This window comes from Balearica regulorum, chromosome Z (genome assembly GCF_011004875.1).
Source record: "Balearica regulorum gibbericeps isolate bBalReg1 chromosome Z, bBalReg1.pri, whole genome shotgun sequence".
Taxonomy (NCBI): Eukaryota; Metazoa; Chordata; class Aves; order Gruiformes; family Gruidae; genus Balearica; species Balearica regulorum.
In genome coordinates this window covers 59,053,288-59,070,455 of record NC_046220.1, presented here as the reverse complement: position 1 = coordinate 59,070,455, position 17,168 = coordinate 59,053,288, and the positions used below count along the sequence as shown (strand labels likewise).

At 40.4% G+C, this 17,168-nt stretch overlaps 1 protein-coding gene across 9 annotated transcripts in view; it reads right to left on the bottom strand.

Moving 5' to 3' along the window:
* The window catches only part of ARHGEF28 (Rho guanine nucleotide exchange factor 28), a 129,915-nt gene that overhangs the window by 28,228 nt on the left and 84,519 nt on the right, over nt 1–17,168 (bottom strand). For 8 of the 9 annotated variants that reach the window (XM_075741170.1, XM_075741172.1, XM_075741173.1 and 5 more), the window contains 17 exons: nt 16,157–16,237; nt 15,112–15,151; nt 14,401–14,524; nt 12,884–13,016; nt 12,451–12,506; nt 10,872–10,923; nt 10,157–10,304; nt 9,934–10,055; nt 8,905–9,045; nt 8,182–8,432; nt 7,150–7,272; nt 6,635–6,752; nt 5,667–5,921; nt 4,662–4,738; nt 3,786–3,964; nt 3,011–3,105; nt 1,966–2,148 (listed from right to left, as the gene is read on the bottom strand). In XM_075741170.1, the coding sequence (XP_075597285.1) occupies nt 1,966–2,148; nt 3,011–3,105; nt 3,786–3,964; nt 4,662–4,738; nt 5,667–5,921; nt 6,635–6,752; nt 7,150–7,272; nt 8,182–8,432; nt 8,905–9,045; nt 9,934–10,055; nt 10,157–10,304; nt 10,872–10,923; nt 12,451–12,506; nt 12,884–13,016; nt 14,401–14,524; nt 15,112–15,151; nt 16,157–16,237 (2,178 nt within the window). The remainder of the gene's footprint in view (nt 1–1,965; nt 2,149–3,010; nt 3,106–3,785; nt 3,965–4,661; nt 4,739–5,666; nt 5,922–6,634; nt 6,753–7,149; nt 7,273–8,181; nt 8,433–8,904; nt 9,046–9,933; nt 10,056–10,156; nt 10,305–10,871; nt 10,924–12,450; nt 12,507–12,883; nt 13,017–14,400; nt 14,525–15,111; nt 15,152–16,156; nt 16,238–17,168) is intronic. The other variant, XM_075741176.1, reaches the window with a different exon arrangement.

The following is a 17,168-nucleotide window of genomic DNA, read 5'->3' as shown; positions in this document are numbered from 1 at the left end:
TGCCTCATGGTCAACCTGCTGTCAAGCAGGACTCCTAGGTCCACTTCTTCAAAGCTATTTTCTACCTAGTCAGTGTTCAGCCTGCACCAACACATGGGATTACGCCATCCCAGCTGCAGGACTTTGCATTTGTCTTTGTCAAACTTCCAGGGCTTCCTTTTAGCCCATTGTCCCAATCTGTAGAGGTGTCTCCAGCACATTGATCACCCCACCTCATTTGGTGACAACCATGTATTTGCCATCCCTTGGTTAAATTCATTAATAAATATGTTGAAAAGTATTGATCTCAAGATCCATCCCTAAGGGAATCCCCTAATAACACATTGCCAGACGGACATTGGATCACTGATTACAATTCTTTCAGCCCAGCAGTTCAGCCAATTTTCCACCCAGTTATGCAGTCCATATCTCACCAATTCAGTTGTAAGGATACTACAGTCAGTGCAGACAGTGTTGGAGACCTTGCAGATGTCAAGGTAAACAACACACACTGCTCTCCTATCATCATAAAACCCATCAGGTTAGTCAGACACAATTTGCCCTTGATGAATCCATGCTGGCTGTTCCCAGTCACCTTGTTGTCCTTCATGTTCTTGGAAATGACTCCAGGAGGATTTACTCTATCACCATCTCAGAGACAGTGGTGAGGCTGACTATTTTGTAATTCCCTATACATTCCTTCTTGAAGAGGGATGTGATGCTTGCCTTCTTCAAGTCATCAGGAACCTCTCCTGATCACTGTGACCTTTCAAAGATGATAGAAAGCAGACTCACAATGACATTGGCCAGCTCCCTGAGCAGCCTTGGATTTTTCCTGCCTCATCTCATGGATTTGTGTACATCCAATTTGCTTAAGCTCTCCCTAATTCTATCCTGCTCTACTGCTGAACTACTCTCATGCTTTATTCCTATAGAGGCTGCTGTTAGCTCAGGGACTTTGTATTTCTGTTCTGGAAAATGATCCCCACAAATTGCCTACAGTGTAAGCAACTGTAAATTCCTTACAGTGTGCTAAAGAGTGCTGAAATCCAAGACATCATCAACATTAGCATGACAGAAAGTGAAAATTGAAAGTGGGCAGAATAAGATGTGTAAGTATAGGCTGCCATTTTACCTAAAATTACATTTACTATTGCATCACTGACTTAGATTCCCTACTCAAGTTCTATCAGTTTTATCAATAAAATGCGCTCTGACTTCATAATGATGATGGAGACCAACCTTCACTGCTTTATTGGTTGAAATGTGGTTATTAACCCAGACCTCTCAATCTAGGTGATGCTAAAATCTTGTAGTCCTTCTCAAAGAGCATATGGCTCATGCTGGATATGGTTCAGTTTACCAGGACTCTTTTCAGCTGAGTTTAGCAGGAGTTTAGCTGAGCTTCCAACTAGGCAAGATATCCACAATGCCATTCCCTTCCTTCCTTCAGAGGACAGCACTGTAGGTAGCACAAGGCTATCATCTCTCTGTTAGATAGTAATGCAGAAAAAACACAGGTCCTACAGCAATTCTGGCAGGTGTTTCTTGGCAGATCTGCCAAGATCATCTGTAGTTTGGTCTGTACATGACCCTACATGATTCTGATCTGTCATCAGATAAACCAAGGTAAGGGACCAGATGCAATATCATACTGCATCCTGTGATCTCTTCACAGGGCTGTACTGCAAGGAGGACAGCTAAGGAAACAATCCTCAGGTGCAATCTAACACCATGTCCCTGCCTGCTTACCTATGATGTTATGCACTAAACATATCCCTTATCTTACAATCTGGCAGGTACCATCTCGTGCATCTGACAAGTATAAACTTGAGAGACTTCTCAATGCCCTTTGCCAAGTTCAGACATTGCCAGTTCTGGAGACTTGACAGAACTGCAGCACAAGGCAAGAAGGCTGTACTTTGTTACCTTGAATTACCTGCCCACGCAAAGAGCCACCAGCCCACTCTTCCAATGGAAACTCACCTTCTCGGAGAGCTGCTGCCAGCAATGAAGCAGCCTGTGGAGTTTCTCCAGAATCAGGTTTGATAAGGAGGTGAGGTTCCACATGAACATCCTCAAACCCATGCATATCTCCCAGTTCTGCATAGATATGCAATTTCTCTTCCAAATAACTACAGATCTGCTGGTCCTGGTTACTCAGTGATTCTGGCAACCAAAATTGAACATTGTATTAATATTTTTTATCCTGCAGGCAAAGCATGTTCCCCATTCATCTTTCTAATCCTTACACCACATAGACATTGCTAACTTGAGCTAGGCCTTTTTTAAGTGACCAAGAACCAGATTCATCCCATAGTCTGTCCTAATGAAAGCTGGCACAGACCCAGGCAGAGGGCCAGGACGGTGCCCTACCCTGACGAGGTGGCCTTGGCTGTGCTCTGGGGCCCTCAGTTGCGTCCTGTTGCACTCACAACGATCAATACTAGAAAAGCACTTGGCTCAGGTAGCCAGAAGATGCGCTGATTCAGCACCTCAACATCAAAGAAGAACACCTACTCTCAGCAGAGGATGCCTTTCTCTGTGGCTCTCTACAGGAAGGACATTGCCGGAGTTTTTCTCCTCACAGAAGTATAAAGATGTGGACTTTAAGTGTAGGGGAACCAAGGAAGCAGAATATCCGTCAGCTACATTTTCAGGTAAAAATAATAGCAGCAAAGGATGAAATGCCATTAACAAGCACAAAGCCACACAATTACTGAAGATTTCAGGTGTTTCCACAAACGTGGACCTACCTGGCCCTGATGCTAATCTGGGAAATTCAGTGTTTATTTTGAAAGCATCCATTTTTCTTTTTCTTTTTCATTCATGGTGATGTAGCAAAAATATAGTGTTTGGAAAAAAATGGTTCTCTTTCATTAAACTCACATTAAACCATCGGACCACCCCAGCTTTCTCTGCTGTGCCTATTGAGCCACTTTGAACCCACCAGCCAGTACAGGTGCACGATTCATTCATCCTGAAGTCTCAGGATGCAGGAGCTCTCAGAATGGCAGAAGAGGTACCACACCTTGGCATTTCTGAATTCTGGATGCTTTTGCCTCAGCAATACGTCTGTCCTCATCAGATTCACTTATTTTTCCTTCTTCTTGTTCCTCTGGGCAACTTCAAAGATGAAAGACAAAAAATGGTGGACAATGCAAAATCTACACATCATATATTCATCTTCAGTACAGTACAGTTCATAATAAACAGAATACATCATCAGCACCAACTTTTGCTACAATCTAGAAGTGTGCTACTTGTCCGCTTCTTTAAAAAGCAGTAACTGGACATAAACCAGACTGAAGGACTCCTTTTAATTCTGGTAAGGCTGCATTGTGCAGCAAATGGATGGCTGGCCCTCACACAGGTTTGCTGTGCTAAGCATAAGCTTGGGCCTCATGAGGAGTAATGCTCTCCCTGCTATTCTTAAGCAGCTGACACCAAGATAACAGGCATGACTGAGGATTTCCCCAAAATAGTTGTATGGACACCTGCAGGACTCTGGAAGGCATCCAGTGCTAAAGGCAAAGGTGAGAGAAGCTTACAATGGCTGGTAAGAACATCTAATGGGGAGTGTGAAGGGTCTGCTGATTCAGTGGGAGAACAGAAGTAGCATGGAAAGTTTGGCAGAAGTGATGGTGAGGTTTTGGGGTCTGTGAAACCTGAGCTCAGAGGAAAACCCAACCTCACAGGATGGATACAGTGCAATGCAGAACAGAGAGCATGCTGCCATGAATATCCAACCAACCTCCCATCTGCTTTGGACTACCAGGATGAAAACCAAAAGCCTTTCCATCTACCTTTCCACTGCATCTTGAATGTGTCTCATCCAATTGTTACGTTCCTCTTTGGAGTTGGTATGAACCTCATACATCTCAGGCCCTGTAGACGAAGCGCTAATCAGAAACATCCCTCTTTCTTCATTGGCTACTTCTCTTACTATGAGCCTCTGAAGGGAGATTATGGAAGGCTTCTGGTCCTGGGGGAAACAGTCACAGCACATACAAATAATAACTAACTCTCTTATAAAACATTTTAGAAGAGCACAATTTTTCAATTAATTGGACTACTTCTAGTCCTGGTATAGTCAGACTACGTATGTTCTCACCAGGTGTAGGAGGCTGCAAGTTTTGAGTATTCAGACATCTTTTTAAACTATTTTTAAAAATACATTATAGTATTTATGAACAAGTAAAGCACTGGGTATGTGCTAAAAAGTAAATCTCAGAGGCTCAATGATACTGAGGCACAGTATTCATATAGTGTTTATATTTATATAGTTTGGGAACTTCTCTCCATTACCTTTCACACATTTTATGTGTGTTTACTACTGCATTTGCAGTTCAAATTATTCTTCTGTTCTGTTTCACAGAACCAGAACTTAAAATTTCTTTTAAATAACTGAAAGAGCCTGCTCTACTTCCCACCTTCATAATCAGATGAAACACAACACTAAAAATATCATTGTTATTTTCATCCTTTTTCTTTAAAAATTACTTAATTTCGAAAATAAACTTAATTTTCTTTATACTGGCATATTACTGTTCTGAATACACTACCAGGATTTTAGGAAAAAAACCAAACAACATTATGGGAATAACCTAGAAAAGAAACTACTTTTTGAGAAATATACAAATAAAAACGCAATGTGTTCAAACATTTGATAATATACTTACAACAGCTGCAAAGATGTATTTTTGGTCTTTTTCTTGTAAGAACAGTAGCATATCAGCTAGAAGCAGAGCTAAAGTGTCTTAAAATGAGAAAAGGAAAATAATCAGGGAGATTTTTTTCAGGAGAAGCCCTGATCAATAAATATCCCACAGAATCCTATAGTAAACTAAACAGGAAATATCTAGATTAGCCTATGGTCTGCATGAAGCAACTGCAAGCCATCACTTTGTATCTCCCAGGAAAGACCACAATTTCTGCTGTCTACCCTCCTGCAGCACCGTGGTGGAGCACTGGCCCAGGGCAAGAAGAAATCTTCACTCCAATGTCAGTAGAGCTTCCCCAGGCTACTCACAGGCAACCTGACAAAGACTATCCCACAGAAATTTTGTTTTGCCTATGCTAACATATATTCACAGCACACTATTACACTGGTAAAAGTATTTCTGGAATAATAAAGAACAGATAGCTTTGTAAAGTTGTACAGCAAATATTAGTAAGCTCCAAAAAACCCAACCCCTACATCTGATTAACACCAAAAATGAAATTCTGGGCTTGGATGTAAAAATGAGGCTCCAGGCAAATGTGGCTTCAGATTTTCTTTTCCACTGTGAATGTCCCAGTACCACTGCAGAACAGCACGTGACTTTTCATGCATTATTTTCAATGGCCAGTACTGTGAACAATATAAATGTACAAGTCAACACTCTGTGTTATGGGATGAAACTGCAAATCAATGAACTAAAAGGGGGGGACTGGAAGAAGAAATGCAGCTGATAGCTTTGCCTATGAATCTGTCTTCTTACCCAGATATACAGTGGATTACCCACAAACTATGGCAGCTTCCGGAACTACTGCTCTAGCAATTAGTGGCATATTCCCAATACCATTACCTCAGAAATTCATGTTTGCAATACAGCATAATAAAGTATTTTCACTCATAAACCAAACAATCTTCATATATTGTTTGCAATAAAGAATTACAACACTTTACTGCTTGGATGGAATACCTTTGAAACGACCAGTCGCAGTCTTCCAGTACACTAAACCTTCATGAAGAAGTATTCTTTCTTTCCTCATCAAGTCTTGCTTCCTAAAAACATGGCCATTTTTCAGCTTTGTATATGTTTTGTTTTCAGTTCTACTGAGAATTTCCAGCAGCTTTTGCTTTTGCTCATATTCATTCACTTTCAAATCTACTGCTGCAATCATGTCCTTAATTAGACAAAGGGCTTTGCATAGGTCTTTATGTTCTTCTGTTCCTTCTGTATGAAACAAAAAATAAAAAACATTATAGTAGTCTGCATATTCAAGAGAAGATATCATTTCTTACTTTCTGGGAACAATCAACATGATGCAACGCTTAAATTGATAAATATGTCATTTTAAGTTGAACCTGGCAATCAATTTACTAGAAATATTAGAAGCATCTGCCTTTGTTTGACTTGCTTATTAAAAGATGACATGTACCTCAGATTTATTCATTGGTCAAAACAACACGTTGAATAGTTTCTGACATATTTACGAGCTTTTAGCATTTAAAAAATTTACTGGCTAAGTAAATCATATAGTATATTACTCTTCTGGCTCAGTAAAAAAAACCCTTGAAACAGGATTGCAAGCACAAAGGGTTAGCATTTGGATATACAACTTTCTACAATGCTCATTTATAGCCCATTTGAGGAGCAACACTTGAAAGTCACTAGTGTTTCTAAAATGCTCTACAAAATTCCAGAGGTTATTCAAGCTTTGTTTGAAAAACTGGAGAGTAAAATGTTTGCCTAGCCCTACCTACAAAAAACTCCATCAGAATTAATTTCAAAGGTGCAGATGCATGCCTGAATTAGCTCACATCCTTCTATGGACTTCTATGGCTTGAAATATTGGAAATCTTCACAGTCCAGCCTTGACAAAGACTACATACGTTAGAAACGCACTAGGATTCCAGACATGAAGCAACACTTTAGCTTTTATTTACCTTTTGAGTATTGCAATATCCTTTCAACCAGAACAGGGTATTTGGTGATTCGCTGGGTGACAAGGAGAATGCATTCAGGGATTTCTCGGCGTCGTGCCAACAGGTTACTATTTCTCAGCTGCACGAATACAAATATATACCTTAAGTAATAAGTGCATATTAAACCACCAATTGACTAGTAAGAAATATGATATCTAAATGCATTAGAATAAGCTGAAAAAAAACCCCACTGGGTTATCTGAACCATCCCCAAGGAACAGTTGCTGCACTGAGGGATGAGGTGTACTATAACAGGAACATGTGTGTAATACACACTGGATGCCAAAGCTTTCTAAAATTTGAAAGAAGAATGTAATTTATCAGCTCTCTGGTTAAGGAGGCACAAACTTTTCCATTTTTATTAGCTATTAAAAGTGAGTTACTGAATATAATTTCAATCCTAAATCTAAGTGAAAGCTACATATCTTTTTCCTGAGCATTTTATCAATAGTGATCACGTTTCCACATAAACTTACTTTAATAAAATTCTGGAACTTCTTGTTTTGGTGCAACTCTTTGAAGAGATTAACGGCTTCTTTGTGATGGCTGCAAAACTCTCCGTATATTTTCTTCATTTTAGTTGCATTTTCCTCTGAAAACTGAAGAAATTAGTAAGTGAATTATGCTCAACATTGCACCTAACAGGAAACTGTATGCCTTTAATGAATGTATTTTGTACAAATACGAAACTTTTATGATACCTTGTTTCTCAAGTTGTCTGAATTGACTAACATGGCCTGTCACTGCAGAATGAAAATGGACTGTTTTTAGGAACAAGGAGAGGAAAATAAGCTGGAGAGAGCACAAGCGACCTCCACTACAGTCTTGCCAATAACAGCTAGAACAATTATAACAATGTTTCCTCCACCTCTTTGCTAACACAATCCCTTTGAGGCTTATCTGCATTTGTCTGATTTTCACACTGCTTCTAGACAAGATAATGGTTCAGCTTCTTTATTTCAGTGGAGTTAAAACCAACTGAGCAAAGGTGAAAAGCCACACTCTTCTGATTGCAAGGAACTGAAGTGTGACCAGCAAGCAGTTAGTTAGCTGTTCTATGGCCACCATAAACACGTTGAGACCACTCCATCTCTAGTGAGCATTAATTCAAGATGCACCATGCCAGATTGCTATGTGAAATGAATGAGTAGTTTCCATCATCTGTCAATTCTTCACACCTCTACTCAGCTGTTAAAACAGTGAATCCATCACTTCGATCTTTTGCAGTCCACAGTATGATGGCAGCAGCCTAGTACTGTGAACAGGACCAAGTTCATTACTTTCCTCATCACTTGTACCATATAGGTAGAAGTTCATTCAAGTTCATCACAGTTACCTGTCAGTAATGACTTTCTCTCTTTCACCCTGCAATAATGTGGAGGGGACAGTCTTTGAATTTTATGAGGCAACGACAGCCGCCTTCTTGACCACAAAAGTTTTAAAGTCAATAAATTGTTTAATTTGGGAACCTTGAGTACATAAAGGATTAACAGAGCTGATGCCTCTACCTGCTGCACAAGGATGTCTCCAATTCTGTTGATGACAAAATTACGTTCGCTCCCTGCCATACATGATTCCTGCCGTCTCTCCTTCATTCTGCAGAAGAATTGCCTGTGCATCTCCAGTAGCTCATCTAAGCAGGGGAATATTCTGTCCACTGTGCTGTGGTCCAGCTGCAGTTCCTCCTTCATCCCTTTCCTGAATATTTCAGACATAATTAACAGGGTATGGATGTGATGCACTTCTGTTTGCATCAGCTCTGCAGTATAAAAGAAAACAGCATAGTATAATAATCACCTGAACATTTTTCACACCTTCTAAGATAGACTTCAGCAACATTCAAATATACAGTCATAATATTTTTTTCTGTGTGAGCCTCAAACCTAATAGATTATGTCAGTAGGAAGACTTAATTTATCTGTCTCTAGCATGGTTTTCTCAACTGAACCCCACTGAACAAGCTGGGGTTGCAATTGTTTGCACTGGGGATTGGATGAGGGCCCTTCCAGCCTCAACTGTTCTCTGAGCAGAGTAGACATGTCTCTGGTAGCCACTACTCTCCATTTCCTTAGCTCCAGGACACATTGTAATTTGTGACAAAAATGTTCTTTGAACCTTCTTATTGTTCTGAGTTGAAGCATTCGTTCTTCTGGACATAAAATGTGTAGGTTCCCTCTCTATTTTCTATGCCAAATTGTTTATAAACCTACATGAAACTTTGAAATACTGACCAAAAATGACATCCTGCCTCTTGATGGTATCCTTTTCTTGCTTGCTACAGAACACTGGATCCACAACACAACTCCAGGACTCCGCCTCAAACTCTTGCGCATCTATGCGGAGATCAGTCCACTGAGACAAATCCACATCATCTACGACAAAACGTTTATCTCGTTAACACCAGCATAAGAACAGTAAGGGAAGTCCCTTTGCACATACAGATCTATCCATGTAGTACAGGGAACACATCACAGGGATGAACTTTAGACAAGGCTTCTGAAACATTGGCAGTGCCTTTACATCTGAGAAGCTTGCCAGATGTCAATATCATTACTAGAGTGTTGAAATGCAAATGTGACAGCAAGGGAGGAGAACAAAAAAATCCCACCCTTCTTTTCTCAGATTAAATCCTTCTTATACTTCTTTGCTTGAAGAAACTTTTTAAAATTTAGTAGCTTTGGTGTTGGAGAGGCACTGGCCATTTTGTAGATGTGTAGTGTGAGAGATCTGCACCATCCTTCGTACGTGAATGCCCTTCAGCTTTGAAACATACCATGCCTACCAACAGAAAAAGCCTATTTCTATTCGCTTCACAAGGATACGTAGCCATTTTAGGAGGACAGTTCACCAGTGGGAGGTAACTTTTTGGGGCTACTGAGGAAATACAAGTGACATAGATTTATGTTTTGCAATGTGTACTGTCAATGGAGATGACTAGATGACTGCAGAAGAAAAATATATTGCTGTTCTGGTTCTGCAAGGATGCCAAATACATTTATCCTTGGTATTTTAAAATGGTAACACCATACAAAAATATTCCAAAAGTTATTTAAGACTTAGTGACAAGGAAGAAAGGAAAAGTTGTATTTTAAGAATAATGTTTCTGATTGTATCATTTGAATGAGGGACACAATTGTAATTATTAAAAATAGCTGTTCTTTTAGTAGATGAAGTGGCTTCCTATATCAACTGAGGAGTTTTTCTATTTTGCACTTTCCAATACCGGTTATAAAGTGCAATATCTGTGTAATACTTCTCACCTTCCATCATTAAAGGATCCATTGAAGAAAAGGTCCCTAATGCTTGTAACGTTTCTTCAGAACGTGACTTGGACCTCCAGGTGCTAGTCTCAGAGTCTTGTTCAGAAAATGGTGCAGATCTTCTACAACAGAAAAACAAAATCCCACATTTATTTAATGGTTTCAATTTTCCTAGAAATCTGAATGATGTATTTGGCATAGTCCCCCAGCAGCTGCCCTCTACCTTTCAAAACTGGCACTGGGGACACTTTTGGACAAGAAGTGGGACTGTTGCAAGACTTCCCTCCTTCCAGCAGAGCGTCCAATAGGCACAGAGGAAGAAGGATGCACTGAGGAGAGCACTGCCTGTGAAATGTCTCCAGGCAGGGAATCTGTGAGGCAAATCACAACACAACATTTTGACAAACAATGTAGAGTATGTCATCAACAGCACAGTTATACTGTGAAATGCTGTGTGGTGTTCATATAGACCTATACTGGGTATCAAGAATGCCTGTTTGCCGTGGTACAAGACTGTGATGCTCTCCCACAGAATAAAGATAAGCCTGTAGGCAAAGTGGAATAACTCGCGCATGGATATTATTGATAACATAACAATCTCAAATTATGCACAACTCTAGCATTGCAATCTGAACACAGGAAACCCAAATATTTGTGTGTAGGGTAAATGACATACTCAAAAGCACAAGACAAAACTGACAATTTTTTATTTTCTTTCTCACTGAAAATAAAACGTAGTAAAACTCCCACTCATTTGAGTAAAGGAGAAGTTATTTTAACAGCAATTTCTTCAAAAAATCCTACTTGTATTAGAGACACACATACACTTTCTTCAGATATTAAAATGCGAAATGATGTAGTGATCTTCATGTTGTCAGTCCTGTGATTTTTAACCAAGGCTTAACTTAGAAGTGCTAAGTTTACCCCTCCTAACTTACTTGTTACACCAGCTTGGGGTTTGTTTTTATTATGGTATCTCTCCTGGGATTTCTGAAAAAAGAAGAATTTTTTGAAATTGCAATGAAATCATACCTGATAACACACTGAATAGTCAAGTCAGTAACTCACTGCTGTATATCACCACACAAAAGGATTTCAAGAAAATGGTCCTAAACGATGGTCCTAATTTCTACCAACAACGAATAAATCCAAGTTTATTAGTTATTGATAGATAACAATATTCAGAGTAGAATAATATTATTTGAACTACAACACAAAACCAAATCTGTTTATTCAAAACCGACTCACTGAGTTACAACAGCATTCTGCTTTCTCTATTTCAATATTGCCTGTGAAGGCTGAAAGAAAAGGAGTTCACATTCAGGGCTTTATATTCAAATAAGCTTGAAGCGCTTGTGGCAGGGCACTACCTGAGGAAGCCTGAGTATCAGAGGGAGAATCAATCCCCTTTCCAAAGTGGACTTCTGCAAAACCTGTAGCAAAAGCCTCCCATGCTTAGTCATGTATTTCACTTGAGGTGGGTCAGTGAACATTTTCTGCACCTCATTCTTCTTGAGAGAAGTCAGGCGTAGTACGGGCTTTTGTCTCCTTTTGACAAATAGCCCAGCAGTCCCAGCGATTAGAACTACCAGTTCAGGTGTCCTAATGCCCTAAAGTTGCTCAGAAATTTGTGCAACGCTACGATGCAATAGCTATAACCAAAATAAATTAAAATACCTGATTCATGCCAACTTTCAGACTTGATTACCCTGAAGAGTCTGTATGGAAACATGTTCTCCCTGCAAGCCACCATGATGCAAAACCCAGCTATGTAAGAAAAACACACTCCACTAATTTGAAAAAAAGACATGTAATGCTGTGGCACACTTCTCTGCAAGTCCCACTTTGTTCCATGAGGGCAGAAGCCTTACACATCTATTTTTGAAAGCAACTTTGTCATGATAACCTCACCATGCTTGTGTTCCTGTTCAAAAGGAGACAGTATCCATCAGGTCTCGTGCTGATTTTGCCATGTCTGCAGTGGCAGCTGAACACTGGGAGTGACTGTCTAGGCAGGCTGTGGAGTCTCCTTCTCCAGAGATTTTCCAGAACAGGTCAGACAAACATCTGCCCAAATTGTTACCTATAAGTCAGCCTGTCTGAGGGTAAGGACATGGACTAGGTCGCTTCTCAAAGTCCCTTTCATCTCTGCTTTCCATTATTTCAAACATATGGGATAGCACTTCATACACAAAGGGTATCTGTGGTTTTAAGAAGCCTTTCTTTTTAATCCTTTTCTGTATACCTCCAGCCACACCATTTTACAATCAGACCTTGCAACTCTTCAAAAATACAAATATCTCTTTACACTCATTTTTGACCCTCTTCTAAAAACTGTTGTTCAAGTGCAGTGCTTGCTCCTTGCTCACATTGGACATTTTGACACCCTTGCAGCTCCTTGCATACAGACTGGGTCTGGGTGGGCTGTGTGTACTTTCTTTTTTTCCTTCGTGATGTTCTTAGACCCCTTGGAAAGCAGGTATGTTCTAGTAAGAATGGTGCAGTATAGGAAGTTACCTTGGTGCACACAGGAGCAGACTCCTTGCAGCTCTTATGTACAATCACATTGCAATCTGAAAGAGAAGGCACATCTCAAAGCCTGGCCACCCAACAGGGTCCCCAGCCCACAGAAAATGTTACTCTGAGGCTTCACTTTTTTGCCTCCTCCATATCCACTTACTAAAGTGGCCCGTAAGATGCTTTGACGTTACAGCCCATGGCTAGGAAAGACTCTAGCTTAATATGGAGGGGCTAAGAGATGCTGTGGTCCCTTCTGAAGCTGTCACCTGCTGTCCTTCCTCCCACTGCCTTGCCAACCTCAGCTTGTTACCCAGAACGGGTACATCCAAATTTAAGCAAGGTTTCTTCTTGAAACAAAACACTGAACCAGGATCCCAAAGCAGGTCTCGGAACACTGTAAGGTCACACACGAAAGCCAGTGACTACTTACAGGAGCACTGCAGTGACTCCTTTCCTAGGAGGGCCTTTTCACAGGCTATACATGGGATAACTCCTGAGAAGGTTCCATTTGTAAAATTGTGCTTGTTCAGTTTCTCTTTATCTTTGGTATCTTTATTTTTTGTCTTCATCCAAACAGCAGAGGCAGGGAAAAAAAAAAGGGGGGGGGGGGGGCATAAGAAAAGAAGATAAACTGATTCAATCTTAAAAACACTAAAACATTCCCTTTTTAGAGCAAATTATTCTAAAACATTTATTTCGTGGAACACTTTTAACAGTATACTATATTATTATATACAACATTGTTGAAGTCCTAAAATGATGCAGGCATTGCTTTCACTGGCAGCTAAGCCAGCAAGCATTATCAAGGAAGACTGGTAGAAATACATTTATAAACCTGGAAAAAAGAAAGAGCCAGAAAATAGAATTTTAGAACTGTCATTGACTCGCACATACATACAAACTAATATGAATGCCCACATGTCCCTGAAGCATACATGCAAACTTGCACCTCTGCAGTTGAAGCCGCAGTTATGTAAATTTAGATGATTTGTCTTCAGATCTTAAAAGACATTAGATACAACCTGTTTTTAATGAATGTTAACGAATTTAATAAATTCTGCCTATTTTTACTGTACTCCTGTTGGTGTGAGTATACATTTTGCCAAGCAGCCCTCATAGTCATTCTTTAGGAGACAGGCTTATGCATGGCTGCTGGACTGGACGTACATGTTCGCAGCCAGTTCTGTCACTTGTGAAGATACCGTCTCAGCCAGCCATCCTCACATCCACATGCGTTCATATATCCTGGAGCACAGGAGGCCATACTAGAAAGTCTACAAAATCGCCAGAAGGCCAGCCAGAAAGATCCTGTAGGCCAAATCCATCTCTCAAGCTGCTAATTGATGCCATTAATCTAAATTTCAGATGTCTCAAAATCAAACCACCAATGTTCTAATCTACCTTTCATAGTACATATGTTTGACTGTGCAGGTCTCAAATCTGCAACTTCTTAATGCTAAGCAGTACTTACTCATGCAAGAAGTCCCATTAACTTCAAATAAGGCAAATTCAGTGGATTACGTGCCAATGTAGAAGTTACACTCATGCATTTATTGAAAGTAATTGCAAGAATAGGCCCATACCCCTTAATTTTTATGTAAGAAAAAAAATTATTTCTTAAGGGCAATTCATACATTTAAACCTGAGCTAAATCATTGAATGAGATTGTTAATAACATTTTAAAAATGGCAAAGTAAATACTTGCTATTGTTCAGCAAAGGCTATTGTTTAAAAGGAAAGCTGTTTTTTAATATGAACGCTATTTCAGGGTACCCTGCACATGTTTTAAAGTTAAAAAATAAAGATAAAAGTTTCTTGCTATTACTTATATGGTTTTGTAATAAACATCAACTTATCTTTACATAAAAATTTAGATTCTCATCTATAATTAATTTAATTACAGTGACATAATTATATATAATAATATAGACATAAATCCCAAATTACCTTGCACTTATTCCGTGTGCTGGTCATTCTGTTCATTAGAAAGCTGAAAGTCCGACTTACTTTACATTTTTCAGACTCATTTTTTGAGGGTGCAATATATTTATTCCATTCCTCCTCCTGAATCCTAAAACAGAGACCAGTCAAAAAATCTCATTCCAGTGGGAACAGTCCCTTAAACCAGAGCAGAATCTGGATGCTGCTTGTTTCACCTAACACTTACAGTTAGATCTTTTATTGTGGAGTTTAGCTGACATTATTAAAAAGGCTGCAATGACTCTTTATAAAAAGGAGGAACACTAGCTCATGGAGTGCTGTGAACGTCCAATGTGTTACAAGCTTGCCTGGATCATGGCTGGTATCAAAAGTGCCCTTGCTTTTATTACAATGCTTTGGACATTCCTACAGCGGATAGGAGCTCCTGTAGTGAACAGGAGCACATCCCTACCAAGCACGTCCCACAGTGGTGCACAGCAAAGCTCTGCTGCAGGACATGCAAGGTAGGGACAGCACAGAGAGAGCCAGGCTGAGCTCAACACAGGGTTTAAGCATGGGCTTACAGATCGCCTGGGCAGGGAGTGCTCCCCTAAACCACTGCTGAAAACCCCGCTGAGAGGGCTGCAGAGGCCTCTTCCCCGCTCTGCTCCCTAGATGGCATTCTTGCACAGACCTGCTCCCGTCGCCTCAAAACGCGGGTGCGCCAAGTACCCATACCTTTTCTCTCGGGACTGCTCCGGCAGACTGTACGCTCGCTCTGCAAGACAGAAACAGTTATTGGGCACTCAGATTGCAAGCTCGTCAGGTTTATTTGAAACACACGACCTCCACCAGGCCATAAGCTTGTCATTAAGGTGCTTGCGATGTCATTTGAAAATTAGGAAAGCAAAAACATATATACATTAGAAGCAGCTTTTCCTAGGGTAAGACCATTGCCTACTAAGCTTTGTTTAGTTGACAGAATCTGCCAGAACTGAGATGGATATCAATGAATGCCAGTCTCTGCAAACAGTCTGTTTTTAACAATAACAAAAAATGGGGTTTTTGTTTTTCTTAACAACCCAGACTTGAGTGATTCACACTTCATTTTGCTTTTTACATAATTTGTTGAAAAATATCTTAATGACATTCTTCTAACATTTGCAATTACCTGTCTTATGCAGCTTTATCTACAGTATTAAAAAAAATTTGAATCCCAATACAGAGGGATATTACTAGTCTATGTACTATACATGATGTGTAATTTGTTACAAGTTTACATCCTAGAAACAATAGAGAGGACTCAAGGAGATACTTTTCAACAAACCATCTAGAAAACAAAATAAAATATAAATAATTCAGTTGAATTGTTTTGGAAGGAAAAAAAAAAAAAACACAACAGTAGAGATCACTCTACAATTTCCAAATTAGAAGCCATTCTGTTCTGCAGACATTTTTTGCAAAGCTACCACAGGTATGGTTCAGAAAGATAGTTAAACACCTGCCTCAGTCACAGCATCAGACTGTGCCTTCTTTAAAGTTAGATACAAACTTAAACACCCTTCACTGAATCAGCATGTCTTCAGACAAACATAGACTTCAGGTTAGTGAGAGCTAGAATATTTACCAAAGAAGCAGCGAGACTCAAAGGGCATTTCAGTTAGTTGCCAGGCACGACCTGTGCCACAGGATGCTTTCGGAAGAAACGAAGGCCATGTACCCACGGGAGCTGAAGACAGCCTCATGCAAAACAGCACCGTGGGGTTGGCATTGAGGTACTTACTACAAGGGTGGAGCAGAGACACTGACTTAGAGAGTGAAAGAGCCTGAAGGAGGGATCGACCACTGTTCATGAGCACACCATCTACAGAGCAGGGACAAATCCTTTACTGTACAGACTGGCAATACCTTCTCAAATAAAAGCAGGTAGTTGTTTTAAACCTGAGCATATGGAAAAGCTTCTGTCAGAAACAGATGGTGACTTCCTACTTTTTTCTCATACTTTGTGCAAGAAAGATCGTCTTGTTGCCACCCTGCATTCATCTGCTTTGGCTTACATGTCATTGCAACATAAAAGGTTAGCTGCGCCTTTCTTCTGCATAGCTAAGCCCTGAGTGAGATGTCCAAAACGCTGACAGCTGAGCAGAGGGGAAGGCACAGGTTTTCAGTGTGCAGACACCTGCACAAACCCAGAAACAATCCCACTATGGCCTGCAGAGATCAGGATGAACCATCTGATGCAATTTCTTGGACCAAGCTCTTGGGTCCCGTACCCAGACACAACTGCTCAAAGCTGTGCCTGCCTCACACAGTAATCACCACTGCCAGCTGCCAAACACTCTGTTCAATGCTACCATCCTTGCAAAATACTGGCAAGGAAGGAACGGGGAGGAGGCACTGGTAAGCAAGGAAGTGCCAGCAGGAACCTCAGCAGACCACCACCTTCCCTCCTAGCAGAACACCACATCTGCGGTGTGGGCTGCAGAGTAGCCTATTTCCAAAACTGGGACAGAAAAGTGTTTCCACCTTCTCCACCAGATGGGTAAAACCCCAGCACTGACTGTCCCAGGAGGAAGGGGAGAGAGAATGAACAGGACAGAGGTGCAAGCTCAGGTCAGGTCAGAGGAGGTAATGGTGTCTGGATGGTGCTTAACAGGCTGTGACACCAACAGTCCCTTAGCTGTGAGGTCAAAGGAATTTTGTTTTAACTTTAAGCACATGCCACAGGGTTTTGCTGATCTGCCATCCTCTACTTCTGTGACATACTTCCCTCTTTTTCTTCTGCCTTGTTTTGC